The following is a 26,840-nucleotide window of genomic DNA, read 5'->3' as shown; positions in this document are numbered from 1 at the left end:
TCCTGTCGCCTGAGATACTGAAAATACGTCGCGTCGTACTCGGAACGAGTGACTGTTCGGGGACGTTGTTTTTTGTTTTTAAAATTATTTTTTAATCTATGTCTGCATCCGTGATGTTGCATCCATAAATTTTCAATCCAGAGTTCGTGAGTTATGTCAGTGAGTTGTTTTTATTATTCAAATGAGGTAACAGAATATAATTTCGAGGAAACATTATTTGAAAATTGAATTATTTGAAAATGGAATTCAATGACATTTCGAATTGCGAAGGTTGAGAAGTGAATTTGAAAATGGAATTTTATGAATTATCACTTGATTAGTTGTGTTCCATTTTCAAATAATGATAATTATATTTTATGTAATTAATAATTCAATAAGTACTAAATATTTTAAGTATTTTTTTTCCGATTTTCATGCTTGCTCTTTACTATTACAAATATAAAAAGTTGTGTTCAGTTGATTAAATTTTTTTTCAATTTTACTTAATAGATATTTAATTTTGGTTGCATTATGAATAGATGCACTTTATTTTTTACTGAGTTTTACATAATACAATATGATGTTCTTTAATATTGGAAGAAAAATATAAATATTCATAAACTGTGTTAAATTTAAACAGTAATCTATTTGAAATTTAAATTACGTATTTACATTGAAATTTACTACAAATACAAAGGAAACTGATTCATCCTTAACAAAATTAGTACAATCTATCTTCGGCATCTTGTTATAGAGATGTTTTCGAGGCTACGGTAAACGTTTACCATCAGATTTTGTTCTTTTATTTATATATTTTTGGGATTTCTGTACATAAAACATGATGATGACAATCCTATTGTACCAAAACTGTAAAAAACTATAGCACATAATAACTTGGTTGCATCGGAAGCTGGCTCTGCCAATATACCAACAGATGGGCCGTTAGTTTGATTGCCACCATCATAGTATAAAAAAAATGGCAAGAATCTGACTGCTCATCTGATGGTAAGTGACAATCGTGGTAACTCACATTGTGACACGAGAATTTTGTATATTCTCGTGTCAAAATGTACCACACTCCTCCGAAATGACTTGACCGACTTTTATGATTTTTTATATGCATACTCAGTAAGTAAGAGAATCGGCTGCTGTCTATTTTTCATACCCCTAAACAATAAGGGTTGTCCACCCCTAACATTTTTTTTTTGGACAATTTTTTTTATAATGGTGCAATCAAAATACCTACAATCCTAAATAATACCTCAGAATAATTTACACAGCGCCATCTAGTCCCAAGCTAAGCAAAGCTTCTATTATGGATACTTTATATCTGATAAATACTTAAATATATTTTTTGTCAACACATATATAAACACAGAATATTCATTATGGATCTGGAATATCCAGACCAATATGAATAACTATACTCATGGATACAAAATGTTTCTACCGTGCGAGGAATTAAACCCGCGATCATGGGTGCAGTGTGCTAAACCGCTAGACCACTGAGGGGTCTCTACATTAGTAGTACTATGTAATATTATGTTATCTGTGGTAGTACTACAGACATCTCGTTATCATGTAACACACATAGTTCCACTCATACGTGCAATTACAAAATTAATGGTTCGGTGATCTAGCGGTTTAGCACACCGCCTCATTTCTGATGGTCGCGAGTTCGATTCCTCGCACGGCACAAAAATTATATTCATGAGTATGATGGTGTTTTCCATGTATAATATGTATGTATTTACGAAAAATAAATCTATGTATTTGTATCAATTATCTAGTATCCATAACACAAGCTTTCGTTAGCTTAACTTGAGTCTAGATGTCGCTGTGTGAATTGTCCTGAGGTTATTACCTTTTGTAATAATAATCTCAGGATATATATGTATCTAATAATATATCTATGTATTTGTATTATCTAGAACCCATAACACAAGTTTTAGCTAACTTAACTAGGATCTAGATGGCGCTGTGTGAATTGTCCTGAGATTATTATTTTTACCTCGAATTGCTGCGAGAGGTATTCCAGCGAAACACAAAAGATATCATATCTTTTATACTATTAAGTGTAATTTATCATACAAAGTCGTTTATTTGATTTTATCTTAAACTCACGTAGAGGTACATTACTGTAGGTAAATCAATAAGATAAGGGATTATGTACTTTGCTGAGTCTGGAATGTTATTAATACGTGTGTTTGTAATTTATATGACAAGTGTAGGGTAAGACTACATAAGAACAACAATAATAATAATGTTTTAGTTTAAGTAACAGTTATTTTTTCATGGAAAGACTACTGAATGGTTTTTAATAAAACTTTATAATGTATGTATTTCACAAAGCAAGCTACTTAGGGGTTGAGATAGGTGAGACTCGGTTACACCTGCATGAAATTTATGGTCTATGTGTTATTCTGATTATGTATAAACATAATAATACATAGTATGATGTATAAACATAATAATACATAGGGAATAAATTTCACGTTCAGTTCACCTCTATGCTTACATACCGTGGGCACAGCTAGTTTTTTATATTGTTGACTAGCTGTATCCGCGACTTCGTCCGCGAGTACAGCTAGTCACACCACCTTACTTCCGATGGTCGCGGGTTCGTTTCCTCGCACGGCACAAACATATGTATTAATGAGTATGATTGTTTGCATCGGTGTTTCTAATAATATAGCTATGTATTTGTATCAGTTATCTAGTACCCATAACATAAGTTTAGCTAGCTTATCTTGGGTCTAGATGGCGGCGAGAGGTATAGTCCTGAGATTATTATTATTTCCTCAAATTGGTGCGAGAGGTATACCAGCGAAATCTCTACAATTTTCTGAAAGATCTTAGCCTGTCTTAAACTGCAATAAGTTCTGTACTAGAACGTATATCTAAAGCTGCACTTGCAGGCTCGTACCAGATCTAGGTAAGATGAAACCAGTTAGAAAGTATTTAACTCGAAGTGTGAGCGAGAGGTATATCAGTGAAATCTCTATAATCTTAGATAGATAGAATATAGATAGAATATACTTTATTTGCAACATACAGTAAAGAAGAAGCACAAACAAAGGACACATGTATCGTTACAATAAGGCGGCCTTATTACTAAAAGCAATCTTTTCAAGGCAACCTTAGGGAACAAGCAATCTTCTAAAAGATATTGGCCAGTCTAGAACTGAAATAAGTTCTATATTAGAACATATATCTAAAACAACACTAGCAGGCTTCTACCAGATCTGGCTGGGTTAGGAGAAAAACACGAGCGGTGAAGGTGAGTGTTGACGTATATCGGCAAAGTGGCCTCTTAAACAAAAACACTCGGGTCGCAAGTCCCGGAAACTTCTCAAAGTTGCTACATGCACCCGACACCCGCATGGTGAACCCATGGAATGCTAATAAAAAAAAAACAGTCGGTTCAGTACTAGGTAAGGGAGGGGAAGTAAAAGCGCGGGAAGAAGCTAACGGACTCTAATATAATAATCTGTGCTTACGATGGTATAGGGTAGATTTTGAACAAGAAGAAAAAAATAATTTATTTAAAAAAGGGCTCAAAGATTTATAGACTTACTGTAGGAGCTACGTAGACTTTAATTCCATCTTAACAAACTGACAGATTAAAATGTGCAGTGTCATCTATGAAATTACTACTATTTAAACAGAGTCCATGTGTGTTAATAATTTGTTACCTATATATAAAACTATTAGTAAGGGCAGTAAAGTCCTCGAGTGGCGACCACGGACCGGAAGACGCAGCGTGGGAAGGCCTCCAGCAAGGTGGACCGACGATCTGGTCAAGATCGCTGGAAGGCATTGGATGCGAGCAGCGCAGTCGTCGTGGAGTATTGTATATGCATGTGCAATTATAAATGAATATATTTTTATCGTTATTCTGATATATAAACTATATTACTGTAAAGTTTCATCAAAGTGCCTTCAGTAGTTTTTGCGTGAAAGAGTAACAAACATCCATACTTACAAATTTCCACATTTATAATATTAATAAGATTTGAAATTAATATCTCAGGATGTATCATACAAATGTAAGGGTTATCTAATAAAGATGATATTCTTGTCAACTGAATATATTTATGCAAATTATATATTTGGTCTAACCGGAATTTGAATTAGTTTGCATGCCCAATAGAAATTAATTCCCTTGCGATCCCTTATGAAGGGTGAAATGCGCGGAATTTCCCTATGATTAAAATTTTTTCATTTGTCGATTCTTTACAACTCGGATTAAGGGTTCATTCTGATTAAATATATTACACCTGTAGTCATTGTAGATGACAAATGGAACATAATTTAATTATTTATGGATATACTGAAAATACTTTTAAATAAATTCAAAACATCTGTTAAATCATATTTACTGAGCAAAACCGATTACTCACTAAACAATTACTTGAAGCACATATGGTGTAAGCGACTTTCTATAACATTTTCTTTGATTTTCTATACTACGATGGTGGCAAACAAGCATACGGCCCATCTGATCGTAAACGGTTTCAGTTAGCCGATGGATGCGTAGGGATATCACTTGCGCATTGCCGATCCTTAAGAAACCTTAATATATCGTTTTTAAAAAACCCTATCCTGTAGTGTCGCGAGATATCGTATTATAGCGCCATCTAGTCCCAAACTAAGCAGAGCTTGTTTTATAGGTACTAGACAACTAATAGATACATTAATTTTTTTTATAAATACATACATAGAAAACACTCACACCAATATAAACAATCATGCTCATAAATACAAATGTTTGTACGCAGAATCGAACCTGCGACCGTCGGAAGTAATGTACTCTGCTAAACCGCTAAACCACCGAGGCCGTCAATTATTATATTATAATCTAAAACTAATAATAATAAATGAAAGTTCATTAATATTTAAATAACATAACACCTCATCGTGAAGCGAAATAAATTGAAATGATTATTAATTCAATCAATCTGTTTTGTTTCAGCCACTTTCAGCCATGTAATTGAATTCTAAATTATGAAATACTTGCTGTGCCCGTGACTTCGTCCGCGTGGAATACTGACTTTGACCTAATAAATACTATTTTATCTAATAAAAAATATTTAATAATGTAACCTAAAAAAGTCAAAGAAATAACTTTCATCGTTCTATCTTCAAAAATGAGGAACTTCCATTGAAAATTTTATCCCCTTTTTACTTTAAAACTATAATTATCATATTTTGTTTGTACGAAATTTATATTATTTATATTATGTTTATGTTTTATAAATACCTTAAAAAAAGTTTCAAGCTTCAAGTTTAAAAAATGCCTATACTTCCATACACACACATACATACATACCTTTCATCTCCCCTTTCAACCTCTTACAACCCTTTTTTCCGATTAAAAGTAGCTTATGTCCTTTCTCAGGATCTAGATTATCTGTGTACCAAATTTCGTTCTAATCGGCTTAGTACTTTTGGCGTGAAAGCGCTACAGACAGGCAGACAGAGTTACTCTCGTATTTATATATTAGTAAGGTTTATGAATTGTTAATCAAAACCAGTAAATATTAAGTAATAATATGTTGCGTACTGTAGTTAATTATAATGCTGAAATAAGACGATATAAATATTAATGACACTGAAAGCAATCCATAAATATATAAATGGAAAAGTCTGGCAACCGGTTTATATGTCATCTTTTTAACGTGAACCCAAAGGGGTATAGAAGATACGACGGCCTCAGCCGAGGTTCGAATTTCTAGCGGTGCCCTCAGACTAAAGTCGTATCCGTCAGGCGGGAGTTCGTCCGTCAGAGACAGAAATACTTACTATTAAAAAACCGTACTGTAGCAGTACGGTTTTTTTCGGACTACTCTAACGCTGTTGTCCACAGTTGGTCTTTACTGCTTCAACGGACGATGCAGATGGCACTCCAAACCCGCGGAACGACTTATGGAGCGGCTGAAGGCCAACTCCCGCCTGACGGATACGACTTTAGTCTGAGGGCACCGCTAGGAGTTCGAACCTTGGATCAGGCCGTCGTAATTTCGCTCCCCGTTAGAATTGGACGGGGGATCGATCGAAGGTGAGCCATCAGTTTGTTTGTCTTTCTAATTACCTGAAAATATTTTCCAATCGAACCCGTAGTCAAAATATAGTATCCATATAATAATAAACATTCCCCCGAACACTGTAATATATATACTTTATTAAAATGTATCACAAGTTTGCAGAAGGTCATATTAACAACCTGAAATGAGTTTCCCGAGCCAAATATTTGAGTTTTGTAACAAATAACGATATTAACGGAATTGTTCCAAACATTTCGCCATAAGGAAGTTATAAAGTACTTGTAATAATACAAGTATTGTTGTCTTCGCCGGTTATTACACTATCGTATGTAACATACTAGTGAAATGCCGCGACTTCGTCTGCTTTTTGAGATATAAAAGGACTCGGTTGGCGTTCACTTCCGCTGGTTTCCTTGCACTGTTTTGTATTGATGAGAACGATTGTATCGGTCTGGGTGTTTTCTATATATAATACTAGCTGTGCCTGCGACTTCGTCCGATTGTTACAGTGCCCATGATAAATTTAAAAAAAATCAACAATATAACTTAAAAAATTCAAAGGAAAAGTTTCGTCGTTCATGTTTCAGAATTTCCATACAAACTTTCATCCCCTATTTTATTAAACATTTCTCCGTAAGGAAGTACTTGTAATAATACAAGTATTGTTGTCTACGCCAGTTATTACACTATCGTATGTACGAATTGCTGTGATTTCTTCTGCTTTTTGAGATAAAAAGAGCTCGGTTGACGCACACTTCCGCTGGTTTCCTCGCCCCCTCCGATCGACTCTCCATCCAATTCAAACGGGGATCGAAATTACGGCGGCCTGAGCCGAGGTTCGAACCCCTAGTGGTGCCCTCAGACTAAAGTCGTATCCGTCAGGCAGAAGTTGGCCTTCAGCCGCTCCATAAGTCCTTCCTTTGGTTTGTAGTGCCATCTGCACTCACCCCCTAACGTCCGGTGAAGCTGTAATGGCCAGCTGCGGTCAACAGCATTAGAGTAGTCCGAAAAAAAAATGGTCTCCTAGCACTGTACAAATGATTTGTATTGATGAGTATGATTGTATTTGTCTGGGTGTTTTCTATATATAATACTATTCTACTTATTCCAACTTCAAAAATGACGAATTTCTATACAAATTTTGCATCCCTTATTTTATTATACCCCCTTAATTGAGCAAATTATTTTCACTCTTTGAAAAGCATATTACTCCGAAGTGCTATTATTGTAATATATACAGAACTTGCGAAAGGAAAGTAAACCGTGAAACTAAGGCTTCGATTTGTAAAAATATTTTCACTCTTTGGAAAATATATTATTCCAACATTATTGTAATATATACAAAACTTGCAAAATTAAGAAGAAGCAGTTGAAATGAGGGCTAGGAAGCCTTTGGAAGGACTACATTATGTTGTAATTTGCAAATCAAAAATATCTTTGTAAACAAAGTTTTTATTTAAGTTCATTCGTTGTTAAAAATACATACAACCCTTAATTTTAACCTTTCTACCATTAAATTTATTATTCTAAATCGTTTATTTATTAATAACGAAATTAATAAGAAATTAATTACAGTTACTTATATAAATTATGTAATTATATATTTTATATGGGTATAATATACGCATTCATTATTTATTGTATATATATGCAAGTATATAAACATGGGTATGACAAATATAATTTTTTTGTATTTATCTGTTTTTATATTTTAATGTTAGTTATTAAATTACACCGTCTTATTAACTCTGATCAATGTGTCGTTAACTGGTACAGAATGCCATCAGGCATTAAGTCCGCCATTTATACAATTTTGTGTACAAAAGGAGAAATAAATATCAAATATTCCAACATGTTATACTTAAAAGCATTATTATGAGCAGTCACTTGAATATTAAATATATATAATAATAAGTTAATAACAAAGAGGTTCCGTCACATTTATCGGGTAGAAGTTTATCAGACAAAGTTATAACAATGCAACCATGCAGTATGAATGTTTCAGTTAAGCTGAGAATACTGATTATAGTTATTTTACAGTTCAAAATAACAAGTTTACGAGTAACTAGAAAGTTCGTTATTAAAACTTAAACTAACAGAATCATATTTGTTGATTGATTAGTTAAATAAAACAATATTACTTGCTAAGTATCTTAAGGATACTGTTAGTATATTTGTTGATTGAAAAAAAAAGTAATGCAATTGAATTTCTTGCCAGTTCTTCTCGATTGGATCTATATACTGAACTGGACGGTAGGGAAATAGAAAAAGAAATGATCTTTATTCAAGTAAACTTAATATAAGCACTTTTGAATAGTCAAGTTTTTTTATTCTACCGCTCATTCAAGAAAAAAATATAATATAAACAATTTGACGTCCATAAGCGGCTAAAATGTCCTACATGAATAAATAATTTTTGAATTTGAATTTGATTGATTAATTAAAAAAAATGACAATATTACTTACTGAATATCCTAACTGTGAATTGAAAAATTGAGGTTGAGAAGAGGATGTTGCTCTGTTTTACAAATTTTGATTGCTTAATGAGGAAAATCAAAATTGGTCATTATATTTTATAATCACAACTCATGTTTATTGTAAAATAAATTTCATTTGATTTGATCTTTTAGAAAGGATCGAAAAAGAAGAGAATAATGTAAGTCTATTAAATTATCTAAAAAACATTTCTATAAAGACTAAAAGTGAAAACGAGATGAGTTAAACAAGATCTTCTATATGTACACCTTTAATGACGAATAATTACATTTCATTTTTTCTCTTGTGTAGAGTAGAAACGTTTTCAAAGACCAAAAAGGTATTGTACTAGTGCAAAATTTAATAGTACTAACAATTGTCTAACTTGTATGAACAGGTCGATGAATGTAGGACAAGTAAAAGGGCTATTTATGAATCAGAGTATTTGGTTTTCCATATGTTTGCCTACTCCAATTAACGAACTGTGTATAGTTCGTAACTAGACATTGCTGTGTACACATATCCAGGGGCATATCCATCTACCAATGGAAATGTTTTTAATTTGTCTAAATAATTGGTTTACATGATGATTATTATTTTTTCTAGCGCTGGGTCGAAGTCCTTTCATAATTTGTGTGACAAGGGTAATTCTTGTAATTGTATAATGTATAACTTCAACAACTGATATTGCTTCAATTACCCCCTTATCTTGGAATACAGCTGAGCATACGGGAGCCGCGTGCAGCAAATGTTTAATGTTACGTTTACATTCAGCCGCTTCTCTTGCCAATCGTGCTGCCGGAAATATTGCCGCGTCAGCGTCGACGGGAGTCGACGCGAGTGAGTGTCGTTTACACTCAGCCCTCAAACTTATTTACCGGGCGACTCTTCCTTACCTTCCGCTTAAAACGCCGGGCGGCAACGGAGCGAGAAGGCTGAATGTAAACACACGCTGCAACTCGTGCTGCCAGTCCTTTGACTCGCGCACGAAAAACCGACAATCGAGGGAGTGCCGGGCAGCGCGAGTGGCAGCGCCAATGGCATGGGAAGTATCGTATTTACACTCTCGCGATGCACACTTCCCTGCCCACTCGGGCTGAGTGTAAAAAGGTCTTAAAATATATCTAGAATGGCAAACACGCTGACGGTCCAACTGATGAAAAGTAGTATATTGGGAGTGGTAATTCTGTATAGAAGCGAAGGATTCTGTATAGGATCGAAATTTCGAGAGCCTGAGCCGAGGTTCCAACCCCAAGCAGAACTCTCAGACTAAAGTCAGGCGATGGCCTTTATCCGTTCCGCTGTTTTGGAGTGTCATCTGCACTCGCCCCCTATCGTCCAGTGAAGCTGTAAAGGCCAGCTGCTGCCAACAGCATTAGTGTAGTCAGAATAAAGGGACAGTGTAAAGAAGTTAAGCAATGTTTATGTTTTCAGAAGCAAGTCCACATTAATATTGTAATAATGCTTGACATCGTTGACCTAAAGTCGATTTACCTTGTCCGGCCACTTAAGTGCCATAATGGGGTGTGCATTAACATAAAAGTTTAATACCTATTATCAAGTTAGTTCACATAGGTCATATATAAATCGATCATTTTTAGATTAGATTTGCTTTAAAATTGTATTAGGTGGGTGCTATATTATTTTAACATATCACATAAAATAACTAATCTGAATATATACTAAAACAACTTTAAATTTATCTGTTACAAAACTTAACTTTTATTTACATAACTTAATTGTACAACTAAGAACCTAAAATTAAAAAATATAATGTAATAACTAAAATATATTATTTAAATTAATGATTCGATAGGATTTTAAATGTCAAGCTTTCTAGTTGTGTTTTGGTTTTATTAATGTATCAACGGATTAAACTTTATTGCAGCCTCAATGGTCTAGTAGTTTAGAATAGAATAGAAATCCTATATTCAAATAAAATTCAAATTCAAAATTTAAAAGTATCTTTATGTAAGTTGTATTAATTTACAGGCTCTTATGATATGTCAAATCTACCATCAGTTCGAAGTTTCGTGAAGAAACTCAGCTGGTATTATTTTCAGATAAATAGGTATTGTACAAGTTTACAATAATACAGATTCACTTTAAATTCAAATTTGGGAGAATAGAGTGACCACCAGCATATGCTATTGCAAAAGCAAAAAGTCAAATCAGGGTTCGTAACCTGAACAGAACAGTTTCCACAAGTAAACAATTTATCGGTCTTTTAATCTACCGCTCATTTGGAAAGCTGTCTCATCATAAGAAGAACGAGCAAGAAACTTAAGTGTTGCTCTTTTAAATAATTGTTGTAACTTTAAATTTTTAAGTCGACACGGGTACCAACTACCAACTAACACTGGTTTGACACTCCGTCTTTCCTCTGACGATTGCAAATTAAATGGTAAGTGGTAAACGTCGCAAATAGGCAAGTACACACTAACATGTGATGCATTTGATATCATTGTCATTATGCATTCGTTTCGATTCAGATCTACGAGTATAAATATCAGGCATCCATACTTTTATTACGATATCTCTTTAACTGGCCTCCTCCGATCGATTCTCCGTCCAATTCAAAGAAGGATCGAAATTACAACGGTCTTGAGCCGAGGTTCGAATACCTCGCGGTACCCTCAGGTTAAAGTCGTATCCGTCAGGCAGGAGTTGCCCTTCAGCCGCTCCATAAGCTCTTCTGGTTCTTCTGCGGGTTTGGAGTGCCAGCTGCACTCGCCCCCTGTCGTCCGGTGAAGCTTTAAAGGTCAACTGCGGCCAACAGCACTGGAGTAGTCCGAAAAATACCATATCTAAGAAAGCAAGGCGCTTAGCAGGAAAATAGGCTATTGTTTGATATTGTCAAATTGAGAATAAATTAATGTTTGTATTTAATATTGTCTATAGTCTTACATTCAGTAAAATACGGTCGAATTTTGACCGCTGCCACTGGTCGACCACTAGTATTCTATAATATAAACTATTAGTAATCATACGTATATGTATGTGTTTAATAAAATACACATTGTTTTTTTATTTAATTACTTATTTTGTGATAATAACTAATATTACTAGTAGTAAAATACATTTTTTTATCTATCTATTTATTTTTGGGAGAACAACAGTTTATACATTAACTAGCTTTCGCCGCCCGCGGCTTCGCTCGCGTTATTTTATCCCCTTAGGGGTGGAATTTATCAAAATCCTTTCTTAGGGGATGCCTACGTCATAGTAGCTTTATGCATGCAAAGTCTCAGCCTGATCGGTTTAAAATTGACAAAGTTTCATACAAACTTTCATCCCTTATTTTATCCCCTTGGGGGTAGAATTAATCAAAATCCTTTCTTAGCGGATGCCTACATCATCTACTTGCATGCCAAATTTCAGCCCGATTCATCCAGTGGTTTGGGCAGTGCGTTGATAGATCATTATGACAGTCTTGAGTAACCTTGACTCACCTTTCAGTTATATATATTTAGATATTTTACAATTTTGAAATTGACTAATCTTAGGCTATAATAGTAATCCACGATATGATTGACACTGAATATATGATGAAAAATAACATCATTATACTTCAACAGTCTACAATAGACGTCATTTCGTACCTCATTACTCAGTAGATTACGTCCCACGTTATAAAGAGGTAATAAATAAATAATTACAATCACAGATTCCCGAATATCGATAAAAAATAACAGTCATTGTTATTCTGTACAGAATATTAATGAAATAGATTTAGTATGAATGTTTTAATTATTGATAACAGCAATTACAGTCATATGTGACGGTAAATCGTTCGATGTGTCGATACACCCGTATATGTCCATACATATATTAATTTTATATACTACCAACTAACCCGTGCTCACTTCGTTGGTCGGTAAACAACTTACTTATTAATAATCGACTGCCGAAAGTAAAAAATTGTTAAAGTACTGGGTTGATGGTGGTGAATTGAATGTATTTTAGAATGTCGAATTATGAAAAATATAAAAAAGTACAACAATAAAAATAAAAATCGAGTGGTTTGCGTTCTATTCTTAAACGAAGACTGTCTTCGAGTGTTGTATGTCGTAGACGAAGATGTCTGCCCATAATATTACTTGCATATGGTAAACCCGCTGCTCTTCGGGAGGGAAAGGGGCTTGTTAGGAATGTGGATTGATGATGATGATGATATCTAGCAATGTGCCATGTATCTGAAAACCATCGTGATAAATTCTTGGTGAATTTGTCACGATTGATTAACTGACTTGACCTCATGCTCATCTTATCGTACTCCACTGTGCCCCACCAGCGTAACCCATTAGCGCGGGCGGTTTTTTTAGTGATGATAAATCATTCCATTATCATCACTAAAAAAAACCCGCTGCTCTTCAGTTTACATAGTATAAAATAAATCTGTTCGGGCATAACTTTAAAATTTGAATGCAATTACAGCAATAGATAGAGTGATTCAAGAGGCAGGTTTATATGTAGGTATGATACATGTGCACCCGTGCGAATCCGTGGCAGGTAATAAACAAAACGTGGTTAGATCCCGTGATTTTTTTTATATATAATGACCGCGTCTTTAAGTATAGTAAGGTATAGTAAGTAAGGATATAATAAAGAATAGAATAGAATAGAATAGAAAATAATTTATTCAAATAAACTTACATTGAAGCACTGAATAGTCATTACATTTTTTTAATGTACCGCTCATTCGGAAAGCTCATCACAAGAAGAACGAGCAAGAAACTTGCGTGTTGCTCTTTTAAATAATTTTATTATTACTTTACATTTTTAAGTTTAAGTGTGTGAATACAAACCACCAATTAGCACTAATTCAATTAAATACATTCAATTAAAGAGTTCTAGAAGTACAAACAAACAGTGAAATTCTGTATATAGAAGGTGAAAATTTAAAGCGATACTAATATTGTGAGTGTCAAACCCAGATACATTTATCAATGCCATGGAAATGACTTGATTGCGTGTTTGACGAATATAATATAAGTGATTACAATCACCAATTGCCTGAATCTCAAGCCGGGACAGTTACGTGGGAGGAGACAATGAATCAATGGCCAGATTGATAGGTAGACTATTAGAAAATCAAATGCAGAAATGATGGAAAGTGATGACGTCGATTATATCATAAAAAATCGCTAATAATCTTCGTTACATAATATATATCCTTTCCCACCACTGCCCATCAACCGCTTTCTGTTCTTACCTAATGATTAGCTGGTAGAGAATGCCATATGGCCTTAAGCTCACAATTTTTAAAAGTGCACTAAAGAATAAATATATAAATATAAAACAAAGTCTCTGTCGCTGTCTGTTCGTCCCTATGTATGCTTAAATCTTTAATACTACGCAACGGATTTTAAAGCCGTTTTTTAATAGATAGAGCTATTTAAGAGGAAGGTTTATATGTATAATACATGTACACTTGTGCGAAGCGTGGGTAGCTAGTACTAAATATAATAAATAAATTAACTCAAGTTTCGTTCACATTAGGAATGTGGATTCAGTTAAGTTCCTTAGAAATTGACGGGTCGGTCTAGCAGTTTAGCACACCCCCTTACTTCTGATGGTCGCCGGTTCGAATCCTCACACTTCATTTATCGGTCCGCACATTTGAATTCAATGTGGCGGGGAGAAGCCTAACCTACCTTAGTGGAACTTGTTATCTCTCGGTTTAGTTCAGTTTGTTACTACTGATACAGTCAGAAGTATAAACTTTTCACACAAAGTTTTTTGATGCCGGTCAGATTCGTACTAACGATTTGTCGGTCTACAACGCTCTTATCTACCATGGAACCATGTAGTCTATTATAAACGATCACAGGTAAAATATTGATCGAATACAGATTAGAGGTTATATGTAGATAATTGTTTATAAAATACTTAAAATGTTCTTTACGTAATACAAAATGGAAGGCAATTAATTTTAAACGCTTTATTATACGACGTTAAAGTACAGTATCATAAAAAAAATACTAATAGCTTGATATATCGAATATACTTATATTACTCTGGCGGGGAGTACCAGTGAAGGACGATGAAATGAGGATGAGGTAAGGTCAGTTAGAGCATCATGTCAAATTCTCTACAAATTTATCACGATGGTTTTCAAGAGGAACCGTGTATGTCCATACTAATATTATAAACTGGCGAACCTCCCCGTCGTCGCAAGTTGCATTACAAATCGAGGAATTTCTCGGCTTTTATGTACTATAATATGCATTTCTGATACATACAATCTTTATCTTGAATCACTCTAATGCTAAAATCAAATCAAATGCAAAAAAATCTATTGCTGAAATTAATATTAAAATCCGATGCATAATTAAAAAGGTAGACTTTGTTCGTTTCATTTGCGTTCTTCATCTACTTCATCTATTTCAGCCGTCAATTTCATCATGCTTTGTAAGGTGTGTTTCGGTGGAAAAGTGAGGTAAGACAGTGAAATTATAGGGTAATAGGTTTCATATCAGAGCCCTCCAGAATAATAACGCATGAGCGACATCACGGGCTTTAAATTATGACGTCATGTCCGTAGTGCTGTTCAAGTATACTGCCGACGGTTACCACTTACCATCAGGTGGGCTGACAACTAGTTTACCATCCTAAAGACAAAAATAATCCTGCTGTTGGGTTTACTAATAATAGTTACAGAAATTAAACCAGTTAAATTCGACGGCCATTCGCTAATGAAGCTTCTATTGGAACCATTATGTCAGACAGTTTTTGCTCTGCAGTTAACTGGAAGTGCGGCCATTTTGCGTTAAATTTAACCACTTCGTAATACGGCTTTTGTTAACTATAATTGGAAGTCGCCACGTGCTGTTCATGTTGACCTTAGTTGTGTAGCTGTTAAAATGGTTGCTTCATTTTTCGATAACTGGCTTCGAACCCTGCGCAATACGGAAATTTGTATTTTAATGTATGTATGTATTAGATATTAAAATAGTAGTAACTCAATTAAAAAGAAACCAAATTCGATCATAAAGTAGTCAGCGGGAAATAGTAATTAAGTTGTATCATTTACCAAAATATACATCAATATATATCATAGAATTACTTTTTAGTGACATGTTTGTGTATTTTGTCACTAAGAAGTTACATTTTTGAGCTTCATTGGCTGAACAGATCTTATTGAAACAACATCAAGACATACTGTCACCATCATGAAGACAGATATAGGCTATCTTTTATCTAAAAAAAGGAAACATAGTCACGGGTATCTGCTATATAGATTTTATGAGAATCGATAGCACAAGTCTGTAATCCGCTGGTGATTTAACGGTAATGCGAAATTCAAGCCATTTCTAATAGAAGCCATCAAACTTTGGGCGTTAAATTGTAGGTAAGTAATATGATATTACTATCTTTAAGTTCTGTTCATTAATAACAGTGATATTTAAAACGTAGTTCCGGCTTGAAGGGTGAGATATGGCAGTGTAATAACAAGGTATGTAGGTATAACACCTTATTTTTGACAACAGCGACACATGGCTATACTAATTGCATTCTTGAAGTGTATAGACTAATCTACTAGTGGCCAACTGCTTGCATTTACATTGGAATTTTTATGTACCTACAATGACAAAGAAGCTGATGTACCACCTGATGGTAAGTAGCAACCATCAATTATACATATAAATAGCCTTACGAACTTCACATCGTCAAGTCATCATCCTCTCATGACATAATCATGTAATGAATGATGTCATGTCCGATCTCTGTAATTTTGCTGCCATATCTCACATCTCAACGGACACAAATAGGTAACAGATAGCTAGGATAGGTTGGTAATAGATATCCATGCAGATGACTTTATACAAAGTCTATTCCGGTCACTTTCTTATTATGTACTTTAAATATGTTTCTATCAGCACCAGTACGACGTCAACAGTTAACAATATCTCTGATTATCTAATCGGAAAATATATATATTTATAATTCTAACCCAACAGAAGCGCGAGTAGTGATTTATATTCTCCCCAAGTACAGATAATCTACATCTCTTGCGTGGGCAGCATAAGATAATGGGATTTTTTTTATATAAATATTTACATGGAAAATTATATTTTCATATGACTGTGTATTTCTACTGAACTAAAAATATACAAGTTCGTAACGTAACCCACGAGAAACAGCTTCGCAACCAAATTGCAATTTTTGCGCCGCTACAGGTAAGGCCTGGCCCGTCCTAAGTACACAGCCCTATACAAACAGATTATTTGCCCTCCTTGCTTCGTTAACTCGCCGTGTTTATAAAAGACAGAGATCTAGGCGGCTCGATGACATTTTTGTTTTCTTATGAACTACCCCAATAACGTTATATAGACTCCTACATTATTCGTCTCGGTAGGGTCACGGTTTATTTTAGATAAAATTTCCTATATATAACTCTTTAATTATTATTAACACAAAACACTTGACGTTCATAAGTAATTATACTGCATGAATAAATTATTTTTGATTTTATTTATCTATACTAATATTATAAAAATGAGTTTATTTGTTTGAACGCGCTAATCTCGGGAACTACTGGTGCGATTTGAAAAATTCTTTTTGTGTTGGATAGTCCATTTGTCGGGGAAGGCTCTAAGCTATATAACATTACGCTACGACCAATAGGAGCGGAACTGCAATGAATAATAGCAATGTATACTATAAGGTCGACCTCCACGTTGCTCCTATATACGTAAATAGCGGTACACCCCGGCTTCGTCTAGATGCTCATATATATGTGATGTATATATAAATGTGAGATATACATATATATATGTTAACATAAAGTTTAGCCTATGTCACTCTGGAATAATAAACGTTTCATTTATATTTCAGAAAATCGGTGCAGTAGCTCCGGGGTTATTGTCCTCATAACAAAATCGGCTCAATCTTTTTCTAATATTTCTATGTATATTTAAAAATTGTTTACTCACTTTGTAATATTACAATAATAATCAAACACCAAGTTAATTTCATTATAAAAGAACTGTTTTTTGTTACCAATTCAGTAAGTAAGTATAAGTAAGTAATAAATAAAATAAAAATGTACCAACGCACGGCCTCGGTAGTCTGGCGGTTTAGCACACCGCCAAACTTCCGATGGTCGCTGGTTCGATTCCGCGCACGGTACATTTGTATTCATGAGTATGATTACTTGAATTTGAATATATTCTATTACGTACGTATTTACAAAAAAAAATATTGTAATCAATTGTCTAGTACCCATAACACAAGCTCTGCTTAGATTAGGACTAGATGGCGCTGTATGAATTATCAACGGTTATTTGAAATTACCAACAGACACGTTAATTAATTTATTTCTATATATATAAACGTAGTCCTGAATATTTTCAAAGGTCAAACAGTATGATAATGATCTCATCTGTAAAAAAAAACATGAAAATTCTTCTAGTATACTATTATTTTTAATTGCCTCATTATTTATGGTTACGACTTTACGCATAAAATGAATCGATACAATTTATATATGAATGAATTCGAAACAGAAGTCAAGGACAGAATGTCAAGGTTGTGAATAAATATATAACCCTGGACAACTAACACAGCGCCATCTAGACCCTCAGTAAGCAGTGATTGTGTAGCTAGCCGATACTAGATAACTGTTATGAATATTTACATTTCTTTTTATAAATACATACTTAATATATGTACATAGAAAACACCTAGACCGATATAAACAATTATACTCATAAATGTTTGCACCGTGCGAGGAATCGAACCCGCGATCATTGCATGTGAAGCGGTGTGCTGAATCACCAGACCACCGAGGCCGTCAAACCCAATAATGGTTGAAAACATGAGTGTGTTTTTTTATGGACGATATATTAACTTGGTACACCTACTGTTTACGATTAACCCTCTGTGTTCCGAAATATTTTAACTTTCGAACAATAGTTCGAAAGTTAAAATATTTCGGAACAAAAAAAAATATTATTATATTAACTTGGTATACCTATTGTATACGATTAAACCTCTGTGTTCCGAAAAATTTTAACTTTCGAACTATTATATTAACTTGGTACACCTACTGTTTACGATTAACCCTCTGTGTTCCGAATAGCGTGCGTCGAAATTACGTTCAATATTTTTTTACCAGTTTCGTGTTGAATAAACAAACGTGAATACATTACCGCATTGTCTTTGTCTCTTTATTTACTCATAACCTCATGGGCACCACTCCAGCCACTTTAATAATAATGCACGAGGTCATTAAACTTTCCTAATTGATATTAACCGGCTCCCTTCTTCGTGACGGCCGCGTGCCCTCTAATTATTTTATTTGGCTAGTTCATAAGAATTAAAATACGGGGGTTATAATTGTCATAATTTTAATAAATTTCTGCCCGAGGTTTTGGGACATTCCTTAATTTTATATAAAACTAGTTAACCGCCCAGACTTCACACGGGTGTGCATGTGTTATATATATAACCCTTCCTCTTGAGTCACTCTATGGGGCTGTTCAAGTATTACGTAAGGACTATAGGGGGGCGAGGGGTGTTTACTTTGCTTATTTTAGATGACATGGGGTTTCAAGATGATGATTACGTCATTGGTTGTTATTTACTTTTTTACACGAAAGGCAACTCTCACATTGTCTTTGCTAAAAGAAAATACATTAATTGAAAAATATATAAGTAAACATTAACCATACTAAGTGTCTGGCAATGAGCAGAGCAAGTTATAATACTGTTAAGAGCAATATGTGAAAAAATTGAGTTTCTTAAAATAGCGAATTTGATATGAACATTTTTACACCTTTGTTACCTGTTACCTGCCAAAGGAACCACGATCCAGGTTTCATGTTTGGGGATCGTTCTTACCTGTGTTCGGGACACACATACACGAACTTTCACGTTTATTAATAAGACGTATGTCTGGCCGTCGTGGGCTCTTGCTCTACTATGTATTGCTGAAAACTGCGATAAGATGCGTTGCGTAATTTAAAAGATCTAAGCGAACACACATCCATAGCGACTTAACTTTATAATATGTAAAGATATAATATCGATCACATTAGTACCTTACTATGATGTACCGTTATTGTATGTATTTATACATATATATATATATATATATCGGTTTTTCCTTATCCCATTTATTTGGGGTCGGCGTAACATGTTTTTCTCTTCCATTCGTCTCTGTTCGCAATCATCCCGTGATTTACTCCCTTTCTTACCATATCATCTTTCACACAGTCCATCCATCTCTTTTTCGGTCTTCCTCTACCCTTATAACCATCCACATTCGTATGTAACATCGTCCTTAGGATATGATCTTCATTCCTACGCATTACATGTCCATACGTGTTCATATATGTATATAGATTTACTAAAAAAAGTATTTAAGTATTTATAACAGTCGTCTAGTACCCATAACACGAGCTCTGCTTGACTTGGGACTAGATGGCGCTGTGTGAATGGCACGGCACTCATATCATATACTTATCCTTTTCATCATTTATTGGATTATAATTATTTTATGTAAATTATTATATTTCTTAGAGTAAGTAATACAATATATAATGACGGACTTCGGTGCTAAAGCACTAGACGGCGTGGCACACCACTTTACTTCCGATAGACGCGGGTTCGATTCCTAAAACGGTACGAACATTTGTATTCATCAATATGATCATTAGTATCGGTCTGGGTGTTTCCTATACATATATATTTCTATCTCTGCTTACCTTGGCACTAGGTTATGTGAATTGTCCAGGGGTATTAATATTATATGAGTTTCTGATGTATTCTTTACATAAGTTTCAACATTCAATGTCTCTGGTGGCCTTACTAGGTCATAATGACCTGTATGAAGGACATCCAGTCCCTAGTAGTTATATTCCCCAGGTAACAGTTTAGTTTAAACTATTGATTCTCGATTAACAAATAAGATAATATCGAGTTCAAGTACAAGTTATTAAATAGTAACGACTTATAACACTTTCTGAGATACAAAAGCCTTTAAAAAAACACTTATAAAGCTTTTTGTATATGCAACGAAAAAAAAAACCCTTTTATGTATAATAAAGTGTTTATTTTTCATTGTACATCTGGTGACCTAATAAACCAATTATCCTATTTTGAGATAAAGAATAAATGGCCACGTTATGTTTAGCCTACATATTTGAATGAATAGAGTGCGGACGAGTGGTAAGCAGAATCAGTCGAGAATAAAGACACTCTAGGACAGGAGTGGACAGAGTTCATGAGAATCGGTCAAGCCGTTTCTGAGGAGTACGGGAACGAAAACTGTGACACGAGAATTTTATATATAAGATATTGCATCAAATATATTAGAGAAATCAAAATTCAGAACAATAGAGTACAAAAGGCAGTCTTATCTTCTTTAAAACATAACACAATGGACAAGAATTTTAACAGAAAGGTCTAACAGTGTCGAAGTTTCAATTGCCTAATAATCCTTTCGTTCCACCAGCATTCTTCTGTAACGCCTATTATGCTTAATTAATGATTCATTATGGAATTATAAAGTTTGCAATGAATGGTAGTCGTAGAGCAGGGGTGGCCAACTTGATTAGACCCAAGATCTCCTGTTTACTATTGAAACCCTGTGCGATCTACCACTTACATACTTATTGAAATCTTAAATGAAACAGCGTAGTTCAGTACACAATCATGTAATATTTTTTTATTTTATTAACGGTGAAAACATAAATTTGAAAATTATTATACTTATATATATTTATATTGTGTGTGAGTATTGCGTTTGTGCATTTTCTACAGTGGACTGTAGTAGTAACTATGGACTGTGTATGGACGGTAAAAATGTATAGACAAATTTAATATTAAAAAAGATTTATTGTAATTGGCTGTTTAAAAACCTAAAATTAGATATTTTAATAATGACATAGAAAGAAAGAAAATATTATAAAGTAACACCAAACCTCAACAGTCGTCCTACTCGCCATAACAAAAATAACATTGTAGGATATTGCAGAGCTAGTGCAATGCTGGTAACCTCAAAAATTACAAACTTTGGAAAATCCACTCTAAACTTTTAGCTTTAAAGTTTAATTTCAAACATTTTTAATTTTTTAGTTTGTACAGTACTGTGCTGTTCTATGCTATGGGTATGGAGAGCTCTATTCACAACGTGGATAGTGGAACTTTTACACTATTTTCAGAGGAAATTCAAATTATTTTGATTATGATTCTAGTCTGATTTCGTTGCCATAGGGCTTCACATTCTATAATCCTAAAAACATAAGTAAGTAATTACGTTACTATTCCTAAAATGAACATGCAGAATGTTAATATTAGGAATGGTAACATGTATGAGGATTATAATTCATTATTTATTTATAGTAAATGTTTCTTTGTTGCAGATGGATGTTGCGTAGCTGTGATAACAACTGAAAATGAATTTCAAATGTTTAATATTACTGATAGCAGCTATCGTTAAAATAAACGTAACAGAAAGTAGACGCGGCGAAGAAAGGAGGAGATGGAAAAACAACAGAGGTTTTTCGCATCCTGTCAACATTTGTGACATCCAAGACAGAGGGTCTAAAGTACACTGTTATTGCGATACAATAAAAATAAAAATGGCTACCAGAGCAGACTGCTGGGTTTTCAATGGAGGCATAGCTGTAGACGACCCATTCTGGTCAACATTTTACACGCAGCCAAATGTAGAAAAGCTGGTCTTCAATGTACGAGCGGACGGTGGACTAACGTACATACCAACAAAAGTTATAGCTAAACTTGAACATTTAAAGTACCTTAATATACAATACGCTAATATTTTCAATATACCTGCGTTTGCATTTGAAAATTCAACGAAATTAAGAGAAATAGTCATGCCTAAAGACAAAATAATGAAACTGGAAAAGATGGCGTTTGCACACTTACTAATGCTGACGAATATAAGTTTGGTGGAAAATCAAATATCGGAGATAGAACAAGACGTTTTCTATATGCTACCAAATTTACAAAGTTTATATCTATCGAAGAACACGTTGAATGTACTACACGATGGTTGCTTTGAACACCTTAGCAATCTAATAAAGTTGGACTTGCACAATAATTTGTTGACTGTTGTAATTAGAGAGAACTTCCAAGGCCTATCTAACCTAATTACGTTGGATATGAGGAAAAACAAATTAACAATGATAGGTGATTTGGCATTCGCGGAACTTTGGAATCTGCAGGAACTTTATCTGGACGGTAACGAAATAGAATTTATATCGGAGCGCGGTTTCAGCGGTTTGAGTCAGTTGAACAAACTTTCTTTGCCAGATAATAAATTGAAAACATTAGAGAATGGCGTGTTTGGTGATGTTCAAAAGCTGACAGTTTTGGATTTGAAAAATAATGACTTAGTAACGCTACGAAAGGAGGTCGTTGAGAAGATTTTAGAAAACATGAAGACGCATTACGGTTTAATCTCTCTGAACGGTGAGTTGTGTTTTATAACTTTGCGCATACTTTGTCCTCATTGTTTTACATTCTAAGTAACTTGGGGATTTATAAGTCGCTAAGTTCTATTGATTGCTCTGCTCTAATATTTTTATGTGCTAATAATTTGGAAATTGAATATCGTACGCTTTAAGTTTTATTATGTGTTTTTTCGTCTTTATGAATATTTTCTACGATAGTATTAAGATTAGTAGAACTACTTTAGGTATATGCCACCTAAAGTAGTTCTACTAATCTTACTAAGTATTATAAACATCGAAGTTTTTGAGTGTGGATGAATTGATGCGTGGATATTTGATACTCTTTCATTGAAAAACATATATATATATATATATATATATATATATACTAGCTGTTGCTGTAGCAGTAGCCTAAGTTACTCCTTATTACTTCAGATACCTACCAAAAAAATCCCGTCAAAATCGGTCCAGCCATTTCAGAGATTAGCCGGAACAAACAGACTGACAGACAGACTAAAATGATAAAAAATGTTATTTTGGTATATGTACCGCATTTATATTCATATGCATGTAGTAAAAACGGTTATTTCAATATTACAAACGGACACTCCAATTTTATTTATATGTATAGATATACAATGACTTGATGGTTTAGCGAAATAGCACACATTCATACTATCGGGGATTCGATATTAAAACAATGTAAATATTCGTATCCATAAGTTGTATGAATGTTTTATTGGTCTAGATATTTTCTATGTATATTATATATTTATTTTAAAATATTTATATCAGTTCTTTAGCATCCAGTAAAAGTTTTATTTGAGAATAACATAATGATGTAGATATATTGCAAGTCAACAATTCAATTTACGAATAATTGAATAGATGTAGTGATATATACATATATGTAATTACAAAATGAAATAAACATTCATTCATTCATAATTTAAGCTGTGCTCTTGTCGGTGGAGCTTCCGCAACCTTCCACGATCTTCTATCAGTCTTCTTAGTTGTTGATACGACACGACTCCAACTTTTACTTTAATTTGATTGAAATAAACATACCTATATGAATGTAATTTTGTCGTATTAATATTTGCCGCGTCAGTATAGGTAGAAATACAAATACCTAATATGAATTTGATCACTTAAGTCCAGCTTAAGATTGTACTAACGTTTGATGCATAAAGTTGTTTGGTGTATTAGAACAGAACAAATATACGCCTATTTCGGTTGACCACATAAAATAACAAAATACTTTTAAACCACCTCATAAAAAGTTTACTAGTAACAAAATAACATAACCTAATAAATACATATTTTACACTTTTATACTTAAAACTATATAAATATTAAATGATATAATTTAATGGCTCGACATTAATTTAGCCTATTTATTTTATATTTAGAGAGGGAGATAAAACTGGTTTTTTGATGTAAAATTTACGTTATTGTTCTAACAGAAATGTTAGAACTTTTAGTATTTCGAGGAAATTTTATATCCCACGTCGAGTTCCGTATTTTACGTTCCTTCTATTTAATGGGTCTACAAACGTAGTGAATTATTAATATCATAAAGGTATATGTTTTATACGTTGACAGCCTATTGCTAGCGAGTTTATTCCCGCGAAATACGAATAATACTTTTATAGATTTCTTTTACGGAACTGGAATGGGATACGAGCGGACCACCTGATGGAAAGTTGTAACAATATATGTATGAGCTTATTTGCCATTATAATGTACACTAATATTATAAAGAGAAAATATTTGTGTTGTGGTAAATAAAATTTGAGGTTATTTGTTTTACCGCCATAATCACGGTTATCCTGAATAACAGCGGGTAGATGGTAAAGAAGATTTGATGTTATTTGTTTGTTTTTACCGCTATAATCACGGTTAATCAGAAGAGCAGCGTTTTGTTTTGTAACAAATAACCTCAAATTTTATTTACCATCTACCCACTGCTCTTCAGTTTACCTGTGATTAAGGAAGTTACAATATTGTCGAAATATCGGGAACTAATTAAAAAAAACTAAAACGTGGTAAGATCTCGTGATATTTCCTAAATGTAGGTGTAATTAAACTCAAAGTCTAATAGATCTATTTAAAATATTCTTTAATCATTAGTATTAGAACTGTGTAACTGTGTAACTGCGGGATAGCTATTGATGAATAGAGCGCTTTAGTTAAAATAATAAAAATAAACTTTTCACACGATTTCCTGAATATACATAGAGAACATCCAGACCGATACAGCCAATCATACTCATGAATACCAATGGTACAGTGCAAGGAATAAAACCCTTTTTTTTTCGGACTACTCTAATGTTGTTGGCCGCAGCTGGCGTTTACAGCTTCACCGGACGATTGGGAGCGAGTGCAGATGGCACTCCAAACCCGCGGAAGGACTTACGGAGCGGCTGAAGGCCAACTATCGCCTGACGGATACGACTTTAGTCTGAGGGCACCGCTAGGGGTTCGAATCTTGGCTCAGGCCGTCGTAATATCGATCCCCGTTTGAATTAGACGGGGGATCGATCGGAGAGAATAAAACCCGCAACCATAGGAAGTAAGACGGCATGCTAAACCGTTACACCACCGAGGCCGTCAAGAAGTACATGTGTGACGTAATAACCCCTATGAATACATACAAAAAGTTTTTTTAAACTTTATATATGGATTAACTAAGGATTAATAAATCAATAATATAACATATGTTCTGCCGCATGCGACATTTTAATAGCGTGTATATTTTAGTGGAGGAGTTATGTTTTGCGCAGAACCGGCGGCCTGCTTTGTAGTTGGTGATTTAACTGACTTTGTGTTACTAGTGGAAGCCGGTTGCTTATTGTTCTAACAATGTACTAGATTGGTTGGTATTATTGCAATAGAGTTAGTTAGATTACTGCTATATTGTTGAATGTGGATGGATAGAAAGAGAGAGGACTACCAATAAAAGATAGATGGATGTATGAAAGATGATATGAGTAAAAGGAGAGTATGCTCGGATATGTAGGCTGATAGGGATTTGAAGTTTGAAGAATAATAATAATAATCGTGGATAATCACACAGCGTCATCTAATCCCATTGTAAGTAGAACGTGTTACGGATACTAAACAACTGATAGAAATATTTTCTGTTTTTTCTAAAAATATACATAGAAAACATCCAAACCGATGCAAACAGTCACACTCGTGAATACAAATGTTTGCACCGTGCGATGCATCAAATCCACCGCCATTGGAAACAAAGCGGTGTGCTAATCCTATAGATCACCGAGGCCGTCTAATTTAATTATAATTAATTAACTATTAATGTTTCTTTCTCAGGTAATAACCTTACATGTGACTGCCGCCTGTCCTGGCTGCATACTCTATACAACGAAACCCAAAGCAAACGACTGAAAACATCATTAAAATACCTAAACTGTAACATAGATAATAAATTTAAAATAAGCACAGACACAACCATAGATAACACAGAGAACTCAGCGAAACTGAACCTAAACGTTTATAGGAAAGACTACGAAGAAGTCGATTTTGAATACGATAAAATTTACGATGATGTGAAAAGCCGGGATGCAGAGGCGAATAGGAAAGTTTTACAGGTTCTTGACAAGTTGCTGTGCCCGTATCGATTACATTCTGAGGGAACATACTCACCCCCCACGCAGGACGAGGTCAGGTATTACCAGGCATCGTCGAGTGAGAAGACCTGTCTAAATTCTATACTGTTGTTGATTATTGTGAAGTATTTTTAGAAGGAAAAGTATTGTAAAGTAATAAGTTCAAAAACTAAAACCCGACTATTGTAAAGTTAAGCAAAACTGAGGGCAAAAGACAACTATATCTGTATATAAAATTCTCGTGTGACGGTGTTGGTTGCCATACTTCTCCGAAAGGAATA

General features: G+C 34.1%; 1 protein-coding gene across 3 annotated transcripts; it reads left to right on the top strand.

The window, feature by feature from the left end:
• LOC131855652 (connectin-like) lies at window positions 1–26,840 on the top strand. 3 transcript variants are annotated; one of them, XM_059206951.1, is made up of 3 exons: window positions 1–155; window positions 21,875–22,946; window positions 26,264–26,840. In XM_059206951.1, exons 2-3 carry the CDS (start codon window positions 21,908–21,910, stop codon window positions 26,692–26,694), a joined length of 1,470 nt encoding a protein of 489 aa, XP_059062934.1. In that variant the 5' UTR covers window positions 1–155; window positions 21,875–21,907; the 3' UTR covers window positions 26,695–26,840. The 3 variants fall into 3 exon arrangements, with proteins under 3 accessions (XP_059062934.1, XP_059062933.1, XP_059062932.1); XM_059206950.1 differs by having other exon boundaries at window positions 1–159; XM_059206949.1 differs by having other exon boundaries at window positions 1–186.

The sequence above is a fragment of the Achroia grisella genome, unplaced genomic scaffold (assembly GCF_030625045.1).
Source record: "Achroia grisella isolate CSIRO2021 unplaced genomic scaffold, CSIRO_AGI_Agris_v1 utg146, whole genome shotgun sequence".
NCBI lineage: Eukaryota > Metazoa > Arthropoda > Insecta > Lepidoptera > Pyralidae > Achroia > Achroia grisella.
Note: the sequence above shows the minus strand (reverse complement) of the source record. Positions and strands in the feature narration are given on the sequence as shown.

Bases quoted from the DNA above. Each gene is read 5' to 3' on its own strand.
- LOC131855652 (XM_059206951.1), top strand. From the start codon at position 21,908: ATGAATTTCAAATGTTTAATATTACTGATAGCAGCTATCGTTAAAATA. The intron at 22,947-26,263 runs GTGAGTTGTGTT...TTTCTTTCTCAG, and splicing joins CGGTTTAATCTCTCTGAACG to GTAATAACCTTACATGTGAC.